The sequence below is a fragment of the Loxodonta africana genome, chromosome 6 (genome assembly GCF_030014295.1).
Source record: "Loxodonta africana isolate mLoxAfr1 chromosome 6, mLoxAfr1.hap2, whole genome shotgun sequence".
Lineage (NCBI taxonomy): Eukaryota > Metazoa > Chordata > Mammalia > Proboscidea > Elephantidae > Loxodonta > Loxodonta africana.
In genome coordinates, this window is record NC_087347.1 from 64625608 (window position 1) to 64644627 (window position 19020).

At 36.1% G+C, this 19020-nt stretch overlaps 1 protein-coding gene across 8 annotated transcripts in view; it reads right to left on the bottom strand.

Moving 5' to 3' along the window:
• ITPRID2 (ITPR interacting domain containing 2) overlaps positions 1-19020 on the bottom strand; it is a 39444-nt gene that overhangs the window by 11114 nt on the left and 9310 nt on the right. For all 8 annotated transcript variants that reach the window (XM_064286933.1, XM_064286927.1, XM_064286928.1 and 5 more), the window contains 8 exons: positions 18683-18891; positions 17129-17829; positions 10054-10126; positions 6395-6483; positions 3640-4845; positions 1520-1597; positions 1313-1440; positions 744-894 (listed from right to left, as the gene is read on the bottom strand). In XM_064286933.1, the coding sequence (XP_064143003.1) occupies positions 744-894; positions 1313-1440; positions 1520-1597; positions 3640-4845; positions 6395-6483; positions 10054-10126; positions 17129-17829; positions 18683-18891 (2635 nt within the window). The remainder of the gene's footprint in view (positions 1-743; positions 895-1312; positions 1441-1519; positions 1598-3639; positions 4846-6394; positions 6484-10053; positions 10127-17128; positions 17830-18682; positions 18892-19020) is intronic.

Genomic DNA, 19020 nt, shown 5'->3' on the forward strand with positions numbered 1-19020 from the left:
ATATTCTTATTCTACTACTATTACAACACACATTTTTTATTCTATTTATTCTATCCTATTTATGTGTGTTTATTCCTCCATTTATTTTTAGCAAAATTAAATTTGATGTTCAAGTAACAAAGAGAAAAATTCATTATTTCAGTGCCTCAAAACAATGTATTCTACTACTTCGAGGGCTATTTGCAAAAATACAACTGTCGAGTTCAAATTTCATGGAAAGGATCATTAGATGTATGCAAAATCATACAAAACTAAGAGAAACAGTGTTTCTTTTTATTCTCTTGGTTGCAGATTCTTGTACATATTTTTGACTTAAGGATCTGATTCCTTAAAAATACATAATGAACAGAAAATAAACCAAAATAAAGAAAAATTTAAAAGGGAATAGTTAATTATTCAAAAGCAAGGAAAAAAAAGTGCATAAAATATATACTTTACTTCCTTGTAGTTACATGCAATGATTAAAATCTAAGTTAGTTGTACACTGATTCAATAACATTTTTCCTTTAAAAACCCTAAAGTCTGGTGCTGACCTTTCTTCTCTATTATTAGAGATTATGATAAAATTTATGCAACATACCTCCAAATATACTATTTAAAAAAACAGAAAGTTGAAAACTTGTATATTCAACTGATTTGTGGGAAAATGTAAACATTCTGCATGCTTCTCTTGCCATTAAAATAAGTTTTTAAATTAAGGCATCTGCCTAGTGAAAACGGCTGACAACCCCCAGAGTACCTACCACCAGTGCTGAGGAGCGGAAGGGAGAGGGCATCCGCACAGCGCGAAGCTGCTCCTCCAGACCCAGCAGGCGCTCCTCCAGCTGCAGCTCCAGGTCCTGAAGCTCCATCCGGACTGAATTTCTCAAACTCTGGAGCTGATCAACTTCATATCTACCAGTAAGGTGAAAGGCACAAAGCTTGAAAGGAGCAGTTTGGGAATTCCTATTCATAACTCTCTAGTCAACTAATACAGGCTAACTGAGTGTACTGCAATTCCAAGTTCTATAAATTAGCACATTAGCAACTGTAGTAGATACAACCACCAGGGCAATCAACCTTTCTTCCACTACCCTCTCTCACAAAGGTCCCCAGCACTAAAAAACAGATTACAACCACTATCTTCCTCAACACATGGAGGGCAGAGAAGTTTACTGAGTAAAAAACTATGCTGAATTTTATTTATACTGGTTCACAAAACAGATATAGGGTACACAGCAGAAGAAATAAAGCCTAGCTAAAAGATAAAGTTGACAATGCTTCTTAGAATGCAAAATACTTTGAGTTACATCAAGACGAAATAAACTTCTACCTCTCCTCTTCAGTCATATGATGGTAAACCATGGTTTGCTGACGTAGCATTGCCAGTTCTAAATCCATCATTTGTGTTCTAAACAAATTCAGGTTGCGCCTCATTACTTGGAGCTCCTGAAAAGTATTCTAAAATGCAATAAAACAAAATTATGCTTCTAAATCATGCACATTGTTTTGTAACACAAATACTTAAGTAAGAACTTACTTCATAAAGAGGTAGAACAGATGATTTCTGAGTATTGTATGGAGCAGCAGCAAGATCAGGTCCTCTCATCATGGGGTACTTCAAAAAGAGGGAAAACAGAATTAAAAATCGATGTTACACTCTCTACTTTCAAATTCTCTAACGTGTTAAAAAGGCAGTACTTTGGGCCTACCATTTTCCTCTCGGGCCCAAAAAACTTCCTGTGGTAAGCAGGAACCAGAGAAATCAGTTCCCAATGTTACCTACTACTCCTAGCTGTTCCAGCTGGAAGCAAACCTATTTGTGAGTAGGAAGGGGCAAAGAAATGGGTATAGTTCATATAGATGTCTTACAGGGCTTCCTTTTTGCTTTGAGAAAGTAGAAAAACAACAAACAAAAACTCAAAAATGTGTAAGTAACAGGAAATGTCATTCGGAGATTACAGTGACTACTGGCTGTGGCGAGCAGCAAGTGGTCATCATGCTCATTCTTGGAAGTTTTGAGTATCTACTAGGTGCTACTACTTTAGGCAGTGAAGACAAAAAAAGTCATTCCTTGCCTAAGAGGGGCTCTCACAATCTAAGAAAGGAGAAAGAGAAATAAACAATTATAATAATGGGAGGAGGTGTGCTAAAATGGAAATGAACAAAGTCTAGATCAGGTGAGTCAGAGAGGCGTTTCCAACAGTGGTGACACTTGAGCTGAGCCTTAACAGTAAATAGGATTTGGTCAGGCAAAGGAAGGCAAGACTGGGGCATTCCAGACAAAGAAAATGACATGTGCAAAAAAAAAACCACACAGATCCATAAGAACACACAACTATTTAGAAATCAGCATGCAGTCCAATGTGGCTGGAGCACAGGTAATGAATGAGACTGGGGAGACAGGTAGAGGCCAGGTCACGCAGAGCACCTGCCTATTTGCCCAAGGGGGGTTGGGTACAAAAAAAAAATATCAGCGGAGGTATTGATGGTCTATCCAACAGGAGACCGCATCTAGAGCACAACAAGCTGGCCTGGAAAGAAAGGTACACCAGAAAGATACGAGTGCACAGGGCCCTGGGAATCCCCAGCTTCACACAAGTACAGCTGAAAGGTGAAACACCTCACTCAGAAAGAACTACATTTTGCAAGGAGAAAAAAAGAGAAACCCCTGTTCTGGTTATAGCAAACCATTGGGAAACAACTGTCATAAGAATAAAAGCAATATTTTAAGAAGGTGTATTTTACTACAACTTGAAAAGTTACAACTTTAGTATTTACTTTCAAAGTGGCTTTCCAGCAACCATTTTATCAACGTAAAATAGTCATTTATACATTCTAGGCCCCCTGATGCCTAGGTGAACACTAACCATTACACACACTGTCGTTTTCTTCATTTCCTCAATTGTCTAAATATAAATTAGAATCTTTCTAGATTTCCAGAAAGAAAATTTGAAATGTTAAAGCCAAATGGAAGACAACTTATTAATTTTCAAGGCTTTTTTGAAAATTATTTCCAGTCTACTAACTAAGAGTGGTAACTTTAAAAATGACAAGATACACAGACCATTTTTATTCATATTCACACTTTACCTGATTTTCTTCTCTTCTGGGATAATTCCAGTCTATGAATCAGTGGAACTGGACTAATTTCCACACCAGGGAACCAGCATCAGGAGTCAGTAGGTGAAGGAAAGAGCTTAGTCAGAGAAGTGCGAGTAGAACCAGGAGAGTATGTTGCCACAGAAGCCAAGGGGAAGAACACTTAAAAAAGAGAGAAGTGGTAAACACTGTCAAATGGTAGAGGAAAGAGAGAAAGCACTCTGAGAGGACAGATTTTTTAATAATAGGAATACCTGATAAAATTTCTAGACTAAAAGGAAGACAACAGAGGAGAGGCTGAAGAAGGGAGGATATTTAATGAGTAAAATCTCTCTAGAAAGGTAGGGAATTAGGAGGAGAAAATTATGACTAGTTACAGCTTTTCCCTTTAAACAGGAGGGAAGCATACAGGAAGAGGGCAGGTACAGACAAGTTTAGGCATGTAAGAAAATGAAGTTGAGGCAGCTCATGCCTGATGGCTGTTAGCTTCTCAGTGAGTTAAGAAGTGGTCATATCAATAAAAGTGAAAAGTTATTATAGATACACTTCTTCTCATACCTGTGAAAGATTCTGCAGAGAGTTTCTAATATCATGCAACACTCTCCTCAGCTGCATTTCGATGGCAGAAGGAGGGTTCACGGAGCATGCGCGGTAAGGGTAGGCAGCATGTCTGTGTGTGTAAGGACACCCAAAAGGAGAAGAGAAGGCACTGCAGGTGGCGCCAGATATGTTGGGAACACTGTGAGTGCTCAGAGTTCTCATGTGCTCACACAGGGGCCTCTCCTGCCACTCAGAGTGGACAGAGTGAAGGGAGCAGGTGGACTGTGATATAGGTGCTGGAGAATAGAATGAGCAGGTGGGAGTCCTTCGATGATGGCCTTCCTCCGCCTGATTCACTTCACTCTGGGAGGCTTCTTCTTTCTTCACAGATGATGGAGAGATGAAAATAGTGGATTTAACCAGAGACTGGCCATCATGCTCAGTTGCCTCTTTTTCCAATTCCTGCTTCTCTTCAGGTGTGTACTTGTAGGTGAAGGAAGGCGGACTGCATCTGGTCTCTTTTCCTGGAGACAAGCGAACATTGACAGCAGACACAACCCTTACTGGGCTCAATAACGTGGTTGGTAAAGATTGAGACCGTCTTAAGGGATAGCCAGCTTTTGCAAATAAGTACCTCTGTTTTAACAGATCTTTCGATTTTATCAGGCTACGCCCTACTCTTTGACTACAAACCTTCATTTGAGCTCTTTGCAAAGCTGTATTAACTCTGTCCACAGAAGAGGGAGGAGGCACAACTGTATCTTCGGAGCCCTTATCATTGCACTGAGCTTCAATAGAAGCCAATGACTTAAGAATATGGTGTGTGGTATACTGTGCAAATTCACATTCACTGCTTTTATCCATATCACTTTCAGCACTTTCTTCCCTTGTTAGCTCAACTCTCTGGGCTGGAGACGAATCCTCTTGAGTTTCAGTGATTTCAGTCATGCAATCCTCTTGATGATCGGTGGACTGTTCATTTCCATCATCCTCAACAGTCTCATATCTGGAGAGATTCTGGCTATCTGACTTCCCTTTGTCAGTACCTGTTGCTGCCTTCTCTCTTCCCTCCTGAAAAGGGATAAGAGACTCCTCCTCAGATTCATTAAAGTAAGGCTGGTCTTGTGCTTTTGGTGTGACAAAGCCGTCGCCAAATGATGTGACCGTTGTTTCACTGTCACAGCTGTCAGCACTACTCCCCATGGCTTGCAAGGACTCCTGAACCTGTGAATGGAAAACAGGTGGAAGAAGGAAGAATACAAGTAAGAAATATCGCTAACAAAACTGCACACTGATGTGATGCTTCTCTATACGCTTACGGTCTCCATCCTGGCCATGGCCCTGGTGCTGCTCAAAACTGCTTCGGCAAGCTGTAGATTGGTACATAATGCCAGTTATCAAATAAGTTAAATACTGAAACACAATGATGGCAAAAATAAATAATAGAAGAAAACAAACAAAACTAGATCAAATAGGTTAATTATCAAAATATGTCTACTGGCCATAAAAAAAAAAAAAAGGAGAAGCTCCTTCTCACTAAGATTATTCCAAATCTTCACTACTTTCCTTAAATCCCTTTTCCAATACCCATCAGCTCTTCTTTGAACAAATGACAGTGACTCACAGAGAAAATGGAAACAAGCGGACAAAATTTCTTAATGTTCTTCCCCAGCATCTACAAACTTTCCCGTACCCTCTCCATCATTTCCTTCTGAAAGGAAACTGTGAACTGCATCCTTTCTTTTCAAAGCTAATTCCTCCAACCTATCCCTTTGATCAGGTCCTCTTCAAGCCTAGAGTATTTCTCTACAATTTAGCCCCAAACTTTTCAGGATCAAATTCTCCTTCTCTTGTAGTCTCTTCTCTTAGCTGAACAACTTCCCTAATGAACAAGGCAAAAAGACATATCACCCTGCTATTTCATCCCTCTTTGAAAAAAGTTTAAGTTCATAGCTTCTCTTCTTCCTTATCAATTTACTTTCTAAACCATCGCAATCACACTTTTGCACCATCTACTTCATTGGAACTACTTTTTCTAACTTCAATCTCCTGACAGCCAAGTTCTCATTTTTTCACTCTGACAGCCATGGCTTTCCTTTGAAAGTCTCTCCTCCACCTCTCTATCTTTCTGCCCACCTGCCTTTCTGAGTCTCCTTAAACACGTCTCTTATCTGTCTACCCCTGCAGTGCTATGTACTTAATGACTCTCTTTCTGGATTCTCTTACTCTCTTGCTCCAATTTTCTCTAAAAATTATGTGTTTTAAATACTTTTCATGTGTATTCTACATACTCCTCACCTAAACCATAAACTGCTTGAGGCTAAAGACGTGCCTGTTTTCAGGGTTATTTAACACACTTTTTTTTTAGCATAAAGGTCCATGTAATACTGAGCAAACTCTGGATCTACACATAACGTTAGTTATTAAGCAAGTTAAATACTAAAACTCAATGATGATTAAAGGAAAAGAAAAAAGCCCAGACTGAACAGGTTAATGATTGAAATAATCTGTTTAATGATGATACAGAAAAAAGGGGGGGAGCTTTTTCTTCCCTACTTTCAAAAAAAAATATTCTGTCAGAAAGAAATGCAGAATTAATGAAGCCTAACATTTGTAGTAAAATGCTCAGACAACATCTGCATCCCAGAAGATTTTTTTCTGACTGTCATTTGAAAAATAAAGATTAGAGCAATCAGTCTTGAAAGATATAGCTATTGAAAAATCACCTTAAAATGAAGATAATCATAGTGCCTATTACAAATAAGAAGTTTACCTGAAGATGATTAAGGGACAGACAATCTGTTGAATCTTCAGCAAAACCACTGCTATCAGAATGCTGACTTGCAGTACGAAATAGATGATCTATGAAAAAAAAAAAAAGTAATTATACAAGACTTCAGTGAGAGCAATACTGTTATAGATATATGATTCTCAATGACACATCACACACAACATAGATGCCTTCTCCTTAGGAAAGTACGTGTTGCTTAAGTAACACTGTGGCATCAAAGCAGAGGAGGTCACCCACATTCAAAACTGAATCAGATCTTCTATCAGAAATTCTCAGTGTTCAGTTGCTAATTGAGCTATGATTACAATGCATTTTGGCAAATGCAATTAATGTGTCTTATTCTTGGAGGACAATCGGCTGAAATAAAACATGGCTCCAATAAAAACAGAAGTCCCAAAGTAAACCATTTCCATTATGTAAAGATATTAAAAGTTTAAATGTATAGTGTGCAAAAGTTCTATTATTTTCTTAATTAGAAATAAGAATACAATTAAGGCCAATTCATTAAATAATTTGTATTCAAGCATGCTTAAATGTCTCTTATGTTTCAAATAATCCAAACGCATTTGTAAATTATGAAATAATTCTTTCATAACAGGTATGTTAAGCAGTTAAAAAATTCAACTGTAACACAGTATTGTTAATTGCAGAGAACATAAAAGCTCTGTTTATTTTCCATGCCTCAAAACTCTAAATTTCTGGTTATTATAACCTAAAGAAATTAAAACAATAAATAAGAAGACCACCTAAGCATAGCAAGCATGATCACACTGGCATCTATACTACCACAGTGGGAAAGACTTCACAATCATTACATTTAATGAGGGAGACACTTCAGAGCATAGCAAAGTCCCTCAGAACTTCAAAAGCAGCAGGCTACATAAAGCATGTTTACCAAATCTGTATTCATTTAAAATCTGAATTATATACAGGTAGAAACAGAGAATATGTTTGAATAAAATCCAAAATCAATTAAAGTTACCCTGACTTTGGGGAAAAAAAATCCCACTGTAGCTTCAGGTTCAACCTGAAGCAATGAGAAATGGAAAAAAATGTTTTTCTCGTTAAAAACTTAGAATAATTCTGTAATATTATTTTGAAATTAACAAAATGTATAATGAAATATAAGGAATTAATCCATGTCTTTGACATACCCTAGGTAAAATGAAGTAGTTGTGAAACTGAATTGCAATAAGCTGTTACACTTTTATAGGTACTAATTAGACATTTTATTAATTGCAAAAATGATTAACATCTCATCCCTATAATTATGTTTGCATGTCTTTTTTTCTTTTTATACTACATTGTGAAAAAAATGTTTGATGAATGAATCAATAACTATTTCTTTAAAGCAACGACAGAAGTAGGCAGTGGCTTAAAGTATTTAGAACTGAAACTGCTTATCTGGTTGGGGAAGGACAGTTGCCACAGAGCCCAGAGTGCCAGGTTGGCCTCACGTTCTAAGATTTGTTTTAACTGCAGCAGAGCACAATCTATGTCAAGTTCACCTCACAGTTATTTCCCAGCTAGCCTGAGTTCACACAGTTTAGTGTAAGTAGACTGCCTAGGCTTCAGAGCAGGTATAGGGTAGCAGAAAGAACAAGGGGGCCTGGGTGCAAAGTTCCCGGTTTGCTTGATCACCATAGCAATAACGTTTCTCCTCTACGAAATGTGCTAAATAAGTCTTCTATCTATCCCACATGGCTACTGAGAGAACTAAGTAGAATGTAAGTTAAAGCTAAACTGTAAATCACAATCTAGGTCCTTTAGTCAGATATTTCAGTTTCTTACACACACACACACACACAAATTCTCTACAGTAAAAGGTGCAATTAAAAAGGATTACACCTCTGTCCTAACTAAAGATATAAGACAGTATTTCTAATCAAAAACTAGGAAGTTAGAAGAAACATTAAAAGGAGAACAAAACAAAATCTGGAAATTTTGTCTAGGGTCATAAAGAAACAAAATAGAATATATGCATATAATTTGATAAATTAAAGAAAATAACTGCATGTCTTCTTTAATAAGAAAAACATGGGCCTACTCTCAACATAGCCACTGAATGTTAGCTTGTGACATGAGTTGAGTCACCAAACCTCTCTGGGCCTCAGTACATACATCTCAGGACTGGATCTGAAATTAAAGTCAGTTAACTTCAAAAGTCCTTAGGCATCCACTATGTGCATTTTTACCAAACTTGTGAAATGAATAGATAACTAGTGATTCTAATGCTATGATTAAGATTAATCTAAAATACTTACTGCGTTATTAAAGTTTGATAGGCTACCTTCCAAAATTACAAAATACTATATTGTATTCTCTCCCTCTCTCTCATGCTTGCACACACAAAACAATTTCACTTTTAATTTATAACAAACTATGTGCCCCCAGAAATAAGAGATCCAGTATTTAAACGAGGAAGAAGCCATGATGTAAATACAAACCACATTGCCTCTTTCCAAGCTCACTGAGCTTTGTCTTAAAAAGATCCTAGATTTTACTGTTGTTTATCTGCCTTTCGACACATGGCAAGCTGCTTTTCCCTGTCTATCCACCTAAAGCAGAGACTCCTTGCCAGCCATGAGCCTTGCCTTGTAACTTACAGCTCTGAACATTGCAGAGATTTTATTTCAGAAGTTTTGATGAAGGAAGTCCAGAAACATATACATACATGCAGTTTTATGGACTTAAAGGGGGAAGAAAATTAAATAGGAAAGTTCGTTTTGTGTCTGGCCAGAACTGTAGTGACACAGTGAGAGTGTAGCTCTTGTTTGTTAGTGTCGTACTGCAGTAAAAGCAATATTGTATGCAAATTATCTTTTATGACGTAATTTCAGCAATCAGGAGAGAACAAACATGTAATTTCCTATTCCAGGAACATACATATGAACCTTTGTTTTAAAAACAAAACAAGGTGGTTCAGCATGTGTAATTAAAAAAAAAAAATAAACAGTCCTACCTTTGGTGGTCATTTTAACTTCTTCACTTCCTCTCTCCCTTTCTCTAAAATCTCTAAAGCTTTGTGAATTTAAAGACGATCAGACAATTTTTTTCTTCATGCAAGTTTTAAAAGTGAAAGGAATGGATTCAAAGGTTCTTTGGTCAATAATTAATAATTCACAAGAAGACCGGTATCTACCTTCGATCTCCACAGTTTGCATTTAATTTAACTAGTTTTTAACTGTTGCTGAGAGATTGGTGTTTTTGCCAGAGGAAAATTCATGGCCTATACCTTTTTTTTTTTATATATACCTAGGAGCCATATTTAAATAATGAAAACCCAAAGACTGATAACACATGGGTATTTTCAATTGTAACAATGTAAAAAGTGGCCTGAATCTGTTGTTTTCCTCTCTCTTCTCAGCTAGCCCTTATGCAGAGCTGAAAAATACTCAGAGTACACAGAATTGTGTGCAGAGGTCATCTAGGATAAGCAAACTAATATTAGTTCATGAGCACAAAAGTCAAGAAAATACAGAAAAGTTCTGTAACAGAACAATGAAACATGCATGCTTGAGTTCTTACTCTTCTTACATTTAAAGGTACTTCAAATACTGATAGATAAAGTCCCTTTCCCAAATCAACTGGCAACGCTTTGGTATTTCTCCCGGGAACTAGTGGGTCATCATTCTCCTTACCTCTTTTGGATTTGGTCAGACCTAGCTGGTACGTGGCTGGCACATGAGGAGCCTCTCCCTCTGTACTTTGAACCTAGGGAAGAGATTCAGGTAAAAAAAAAAAAAACAACTTTTTTTTTTCAGTCAAACCTAAAAGAATCTATGTCAAAGGACAGTAAACTCATGATACCAATTTATTAAACAAATCAGCCTAACGAACACAGAGCACCAAAGCATTCTATATTTAAATGAACGCAAGATATACTCGAAATTGTTAGAATGTTCCACAACTCAATTTTCTGATCTATTTTCTAGTGAACAGCAGCACTGCCAGTGTAACCAGCAAAGAAAAACGACTGAATGTATAAACTACTTCACTGAAAAAAAAAAAAAAAAAAAGGTTGCTATCAGATGAGAAATAGATCCACGTGCAAAAGTTCTTTAAACTCTCAAGGTGTGGGGTCAATCCCAGAAGAAACGCAGATATACTCATGGCAAGGCAGCATGACTGACAGACACACATCTGAGAAAATCAGAAGTCTTGCGTCTCTGTAATGGACTATCATGCTCCCATTGCAAAATTTTCTAAAATTTTACGAATTTTCAGGTCTCACTAACTACTCGTGCGTAAGACTGCTTGGTCCCTACATAAACTTGGCGTTATAAGCAGAAAAGCACGTTTCCTTCCAGAACTAAAATGTCAAAAGATCTTAACCATATTCTCCATGAAGCTATGCTCAAAGAATGTATCAATCCCACACAAGTTGTTCATTTGTGCTATGTTTTTTTCTTTTTGTCCTATCTGCGTAACTACATAATTTAGGAATTTTCAGATTCTTTCTTCTCCACCTTCACCCTCCAAATACTGTTTGGTCTAATATAGCTAACTGTATAGTAAAATTAAACATTTGGGGATGAAATGTACTAATTCTCATCACTTTAGCCTGTAATGATTAGTACTTAAGATAGTAAATATCTTACTAATGTGGGCAAAAGGAGCCTTGGTGGCATGGTGGTTAAGCACTTGGCTGCTAACCATTCGTAATTCAAACCCATCAGCTGCCATGCAAGACAAATATGGCAGGCGGCTTCTGTAAAGATTATAGCCTAGAAAACCCTATAGGGCAGTTCTACTCTGTCCTATAGGATCGCTATGAGTCTGAACTGACTCAACGGCAACAGGTTTTTTTTTTTTTTTTTGGTTTTAATGTGGCCAAACCAGTCAAACATACAAATTTTTGAGCAAACAGGTTTTAGGTAGAACTCTGGTGGTACTATGAATCTATTCAAGAAACATTCCATAAGAATAATGGCAAAAGGACCAACATAAAACAAGTACAAAGGTTAAAAATATTTCCCAATTAAAAATTACTCTGGTTTGTGATCTCTTTGTTTCACACAGTTAGATGAATCCAAGTTCATGACTCTTTGAAAACCAAAAGCACATTTAAACCATCACATCTAAATTTAAAAAGAAAAAAAAAAACCTATTGCCGTCAAGTCGATTCTGACTCATAGTGACCCTATAAGACAGAATTGAACTATCCCATAGGGTTTCCCGGCAGCAGCTGATGGATTCAAACTACCAGCCTTTTGGTTAGCAGCCATAGCTCTTAACCACTGTACCACCAGGCCTCCATCGCTAAATCAGATATATAAAATAGATTTTATTTTTCTAGTTATTTAAAAAATTATATTCTTCAAAGCAGTAGACACAAGTTCAACAGGAAAACCATTGTTTTTTGTACAGGGAACAAAATGCATTTTCTTTTTATATTCAACAAAAGGTCTATTATTAGTCTCCATTCAGGCCTAGCCTACTTCAGAGAGTTTTCTGTAAAGGAAATATCAAGCAGACCAAAAACAGTATAACAGAAACCCAAATGCCTCTTCAATTATATACCAGAAATCTGTTTAGGCACAGCGTTATGACACAACCAAATTATAATCTCTCCCTTTTAAATGTAGAATTATCACATTTTCTATTTCTTTAGACTTATAAAACTAGTCATGAAAAAATAATGTGACTTTAATCAAAGTATGTCCCAATATATTACCCTCTGAGATGCTACTCTATAGGGGAAAAAAATCTACTCTCTCTTTTCACCACAAACTCCACACTTAATTGAATAAAAACAAAAAGCTGAAAGTGTTATATTTTACTGACAAAACTACTAAAGTCAGAATCATTCTTCTCTCCTATTAGGCAAAATCATACTAGTACTTGTTGAAGAGAAAAACAGACATGGTAACGATATGGCTGAATTTCTTTGCTTACTATGTTTTATTATCGGTCACAGTTGTGCAAAGCAAGCAGTCAAATTCGAGATTGGATATACCACAGAGAATTATGAATCAAATATAGAATTTAGGCTTATATGGCCAATTTTCTCCTATTCAATAGTTTCAAATCCTCAGTAGAAGTCTGGACATTTGCTACAGGTTGCCTTTCATTAAATTAGCAAACACCAAAAACCAAACCTGTTGCAGTTGTCAGTTCCAACTCACAGCGATCCTACAGGACATGAACTGCTGAACTGAGTATTGGTAATGGCGTTTATTATACTATTTTCTGTAACATCTGAGTAGGTTTAAAATTTGTCATAATAAAGATGAAAAACAAAAACACTAAAAATTACAAAATCACTTGGTCTCATTGTTTTCGGATTAAAGCGGTATAAAAACAGCTTTAAAGTAACCCACACATTTGGGTTACTTCATTTTAAACATGCTTTCATAAAACAAAGGATGTACCTTTCTGATTCAATGCCCTGTTAACCTAGCGTGTACCTTTGTTTTGTTAGCATCTGTCATCATATTTATCTTGACTAAGATGAATCTTCTAGGCACAGTATTACGGCACTGTATTCTATAAAAAGTTAATATGTGGCTTTTATTTCAGTTGGCCCTTAATCAAAAGTTCTAAAAGACACTGCATAGAAGCTTCTTTTTAAAATCAGAACTAGAGCTTTAGAAATTACACTTCTGTCTGATGGCATCTCAAAAAAGTTCAAAAGAAAACATTATTTATCTAAAGAAGTATTATGAGGCTGTGCCTATGGCCAAGATGACGTGAGTGCTTGTCCAATGTCTGACCCTAACAACCAAACTGACCTTTAGCAAGTTATATGATATAGTCAAAAGTAACAGGATTTAAGAAAGACCTGAATTAAAGTCTTGTTCATGCCATTTATTAACTAAATAGCTAATTATCTAGGATAACCATCTCAGTTTTTTCTCAACTGTAAAATAAAGATTAAAACGCCTACCTCATAGGTCCCTACAATGATCAGATGAAACTGTAAGTAACAGTACTCTGTATATAGTGAAGCAATAAGGATTCACACTAGAAGATGCCTCTCCTGCTATCCTGCTGGACTCCCTATGCACCCCCCTCCCAGTGAGGGACTGATGTGAAGAACTGCCAGTGTCAAATAATACCAAATATTAGAAAACAAAGCAGAAATGCTTCCTCATCCGTAAAGTGAGAAAACTAAATTGAATTCAATGTACCAAGTTTATCATTCTGTAATTTCTTGCAAATTTTTATTTTAAAAAAAAAAAAAAACTCATTTTATACATACCCATAGATACACACATGGCTTATTTTTACTGTCAGGCTATCACTTGAATACTTTTTTTTTTTTTCTTAATTAACTTCGGTCTTTTAGGTAAAGATCAAATAACAAAACTTAGTGGTTAACTGGGCTTTGAGGTACCTGAGGTTCGTATGTATGTCATGAGTTAGAGGTCATATTCTATTGCTCACATTGCAGACATGATTCCTCCCTTCAAAAAACATACAGCTCAATTTGGAAGGCCAAAGGGAAAATTTAACTATCAATCAAATATCTGATTGACATGGAATTATTTTAACTCAGACCAGTAAATATAACAGAAAAGAATGCTGAATCTTAACAGCTTAAAATAAGTAATGAGGTGCATGAGTTAAATCAACAATCAGTGTGAAGACACTTAGTAACTAGGCACAGTTACTAAGATTTCAATACTTTAAAAAAACTATATATAGGCAATAATAGCTGTATTCAAATATAAATTAATTTAGAGAGAGAAGGCACAGAACAAACTGTGTGCTGATAAACACAGATAAAAGTTCTCTTTCCTGGTATGCTTAAGTGTAAGAAAATTTTCCTTCATACCTAAAAGAACAACTGCTCACTGAGTAGGATCATTTTGGTTTAACTGTGAATCTTCACACTACTCATCTATGGCTCCAAAGTTACCACGATGTATTCAAAACAAGCCATTCAGGAAGAACACGAGAACTACCCAGGCAAGTTACTAAGAATCACAAAACTCAAGAAAGCTACACGTTTTAGACATACTGAGATGCATTAAATAGTCTACATATTTTTTTTTATATAAAACAATAAAGCAAACTGACATTTAATTGAGAAAGTCTCTGGCTTTTTTTTTTTTTAAATAAACGCAAGAAATAACCACTTTCATTTTCATAGGCCTGGATCAGTCTTGTCAACTATCTAGCTCTTTACATTTAAATATTTCCCCCCCTTGACTCCTGGTGGTTGGCAAATGAGCCTGGCAACTTTTTGCTACTAACAATTCTTACCTCCTGCCTCATAGGGACTACGCAGCTCCACGCACAAAGCCAGGTCTGCAACACTTTCTCCTACCTAGCTACCCCAAAGGATCTGACTGTCGTTAATCTGTTAAGAACTGGTTTACTGAGACTGAGAGACAGACAGCTCACACTTATATTTACTGTTGTTTTTACAGGAAGAAATTCCCAATAGGAATGAAACCTCAACGGAAAGGGGTTTAAAAAAAAAAAAGTTAACAACCCACTTTGAATGGGATCTAAAAGTTTGCTTCAATAAGATTGTTCTCTTCATTTGTCAGTATGATTCAAATCACGCTTGGAGAAGGACATTAAAATAACACACTATTTCCCTTCTTTATGCATTGTTCTATAAACTCTTTAAAGTTCCCAAAGGGACAGAAACAATTCTAGAAGGTTTTTATCCATATTTGAAGTATATCTAAAGAACAGGATTCATTACTCTCAAAATTCTGCATATTTACAATGTAGCTATGGTGACCATATATTCTTTTCTGAAAACAAAAAACATTTCAGTGTTCTTCAACCACCAAAGCACGTCATTTTGCACTTCAAAAAACATTCACTTCAATGTCACGTTGCTTTCTTTATTAACTACTCTTGCCAGCAGAGGGAGCAAAAAAAAAACAGTTTATCACGACCAAATGTTAATTTGCCACCCAAGTACAGCTAGCGTTTTATAAACGTTTAAAAGAACTTTTGTGTACTGTATCTTAATAATTTAAGAACAACAGCCTAGAATTTAGGAATTCTACAAATCTCTTTGACTTATTTGAAAATACGCATGAGTCAACAATATCAGATTTGCTCAAGTACATAACACGATCTGCTTAGATTTTTATATTCTGCTATTGCAGTAAAACAAGGAAACTGATTATCATAGAAGCAGATCTGTGCTGAAAGGCAGGAACCTGCCCTTTTACTATGAGTGCTAGGATAAGTTTAGACAAAAACAAAGTCAAAACAGGATCAAACAGCAAAATGGAAAAAAAAAGAGGTTTTAATGATGACTTCTCTTGTACTCAATATTATAATGAAAAATAAATTATGTTAGGAATTAAAGAAATATAAAAATATATAGAGAAAAAAGTGAAAAAAGCTTATAAGAAACGATACAAATATTCTAAAGAGCTACTCATGTTCCCTTTTTAGTTACAATGAAATTATTAAGACACATTCAGAGTATGGGAAAAAGGTAAATAACTGTATCAGCGAATGAAAATTTCCAATAAATGAAAAATCTTCACTAATGGAACAGACACATACTCACCTAAGAGGATGCTTATGGGCAAAATCAATTATCCCATTTTCCAATTCCCTAAAACTATGATGTGTGATTTTAATACTACTGTAAAGTAGTATTAAAACTCATCTTTCTATAATAAAGTTAATAAAGAAAAACCATACATTATGTAACTTATAGCCAAACTTCACCAGTACACATATACATCACTTTCCTCGTGCAAAAACTAAGACCATGCCTGCTGGCCTCATAGACCGGAGAGATAAAGTACTTCGTGGGCCTAGTGCAGTGCCTGCTACAAGGTAGATGCATGGTAAACTTCAGTTTCCTGCCTCAATCTTTATAGTTATAATTTGCTAAGTATCAGTTCCTATTGTTCAAAAACAGTTTTTGGCTGAGCCTTATCAGGATGAGTATTTTTCTCTTGTCCCATTCAAAACTGATGTAAACTAAACTAGCAGGAGTAAAAATGTAAAGAAACAAAAATTGGTCTTCTGGGCTTTCAGAAATCCTATTTAGTGGCTCTTCAAACCTTCAAGGTTTCCTATCCTCCCCTGTAGGTACGTATCTTCATATTGTCTGCAGTTCTTTACCAAAATCTATCCCCTCAAAGCCTTCTTCACATTTAACCTTACCACTGAGATATGTTAAGAAAAACTTGCCCCAAATCACATAGCAACTCAGTGGCAGAGACAGAGCTCAAACCCCTATTTGATCTCAAAACCAAAAAAACCATTGCCGTTGATTCTGACTCATAGCAGCCCTAAAGGACAGAGCAGAACTAACCCATAGGGTTTCCAAGGAGTGCCTGATGGCTTCCAACCGCTAAACTTTTGGTTAGCAGCCATAGCTCTTAACCACTACGCCACCAGGGTTTCCCGTTTGATCTCAAAGTCTGTGTTTTTAACTATTACATAATATTGATTTGAGTTTGAATATACTCTTTCAGGGTTTTCTTGGTATCAAAATCTTAAACTGAGAGAGAAAACGGGGGTTAAAGTTGAAATATCAGCTAGTGGATAACTAAAGTTCTAGGGAAACTGATGAACTATCCCAGTACCCTGACATCACACAGTCCTAATCCTTGGTTATGAAACACAAAACGAAAAACTTGCAAAGTCAAAATTAGAAGGATGAATTTTTTCGAGTATAAATTTAGTAGTCACTTCTTATTTTATAAACATTTTTTGTCACTTTATAAACATGTTGTTTGTTAATTCACTACTTGAAAGTCCCAGTAATTTTTTACCAACCTCTTCCATTTCAAAGGAGTCCTTCTGCTGTGCCATTATATTTCTTATGGATGGGTTCGTCAGGGGTGCACTTGGCTCTTTTTCAGGTATGAACATATGGATATTTTTGAGCGCACTGCTATCTTCTAGCTCACTGTGGCTCGACATGTTGAAATCACTGCTTAACTCAGATTCTGTAATACCAGATTCCTCACCCAGTCTATTCTCACGACTTTGAGATGCTTCACTTTGTTCCCCTTCAGTTTCTCGGTTCAAGCTACTACTTGCTTCATCTGAAAGTTTGTCAATGTCAACATTCTCCAAAACAGCTGCTGAACTACCTGATGCCTCCTCTTTAACTGTAGCCAGCAAGAAAGATGAGTCTTTCTTCTTTATAATTTTTTGAGATTTTTGATCATTTTTATTAACACTTTCTTCAATTGCTGCAACACTTAGAACCTTCCCTTTTTCAATGGCTGGGGAAAGACTGCTACCTTCTCCTTTCTCTGTTTTATCAACACATAAATTTAGTTTTGATAGTGTTTTCATTAAACGATTTGCAGTGTTACTTCGAGTTAGAGGCGGCGGTGAGTCTGTCTCCTTGTTTGAGGTCACCGAGGACATACTTCCAATTCTCTGCAGGGGAGTCCCAGAGACTTGGGAATATAAGGAGGAAAACGCATTGGCCACTGTGGTAAGCACCTCAATTTGGCGAAAACGGCCTAAAAAAAGAAAAAAATATATAATTTTTACTATAGTTTAAAATTCCAATATGTGAACTTAGATCACTCACACCCTCTCTACATTTACTGAGTGGGAAGACAGAGGCATTTTTCTCTAAGCTTAAAATTTACATTTTAAAAAATCAGAAATAAGCACAAAGCATGAGGGCAACACTGGAAAAAAAAAAAAAAAGGACTAGCTATCGATCTACGGCTGTGATTCTGTTTTTTTTATTTAGTTCTCACCTCCATTAAAACTCTTCTAAATGCTGTCCCAAGAAAATGCACATAAATTCCTATTTGATAACTAATTTGTGGGGGAGGGGAGTCATAGATCTCTTAAAAGTTAATCCATTGGTCCCCAGGGATCTCATTTTTGGAAACTCTGGTCCACAAGGAAAAAAATAGGCAAAGATATGAGTAAAAACAATCAATTAGCCATGCTAAGTTATATTTACAGAAAAGCACATGAGATAAGCTGACTTCATTTAATGTTCATAAGGCCCTTCTTTTTTCTTTCTTGAGGAAAAACCATCTGGAAATAAGTATATGTATACGGATTAGGTTCTGCAAGTAAGTTATGGTAACACTTAAATGAGACGAATTGACGGGGGTGGGGAAAAACAGGTACTTAACCTGTAAAGGGGATAATAAAAAGTCAGATTAAGTCAAACACTGTGAGTTGAAAAAACAATTTTTTAAGTGAAACAGTTATTCACATCCTTTTATGTGATTATTTTAGATCGCTTTAGCTAACTTTCCAGTGCTATTTCTGAAAATCATTAAGACCTTAAACTATCTTCCTGTGGAGCTATAATTGAAAAGATCATCTGTTCACACTTAAAAACCTTACTTGTTAAAGCATAATTTGGGTTTTCTACTTCCATCCGTTGCATTTGAGCACTCAAAAATACTTTAATATCTATCCCTCTGGCAAATGACGATGAATTAAAAAATCTTGATGGAATTTTAGAAGCAATATCCGGCTCATCTCGTCCAAATCCAAGGTTATAAAGAATTTCTTCAGGATCTTCCTCATAAAGTTCCAACAGTTCTGAAACACTACAAAATACATAAAAAGAAACATAAAAATAGAAAATAACTTTATAGTCCATATCACATTATAAATGAATATATATTCTTGCTTTTCTCTGGTAAAATCTTTTTCTACAGCTTCAGCTCTGTGAACAA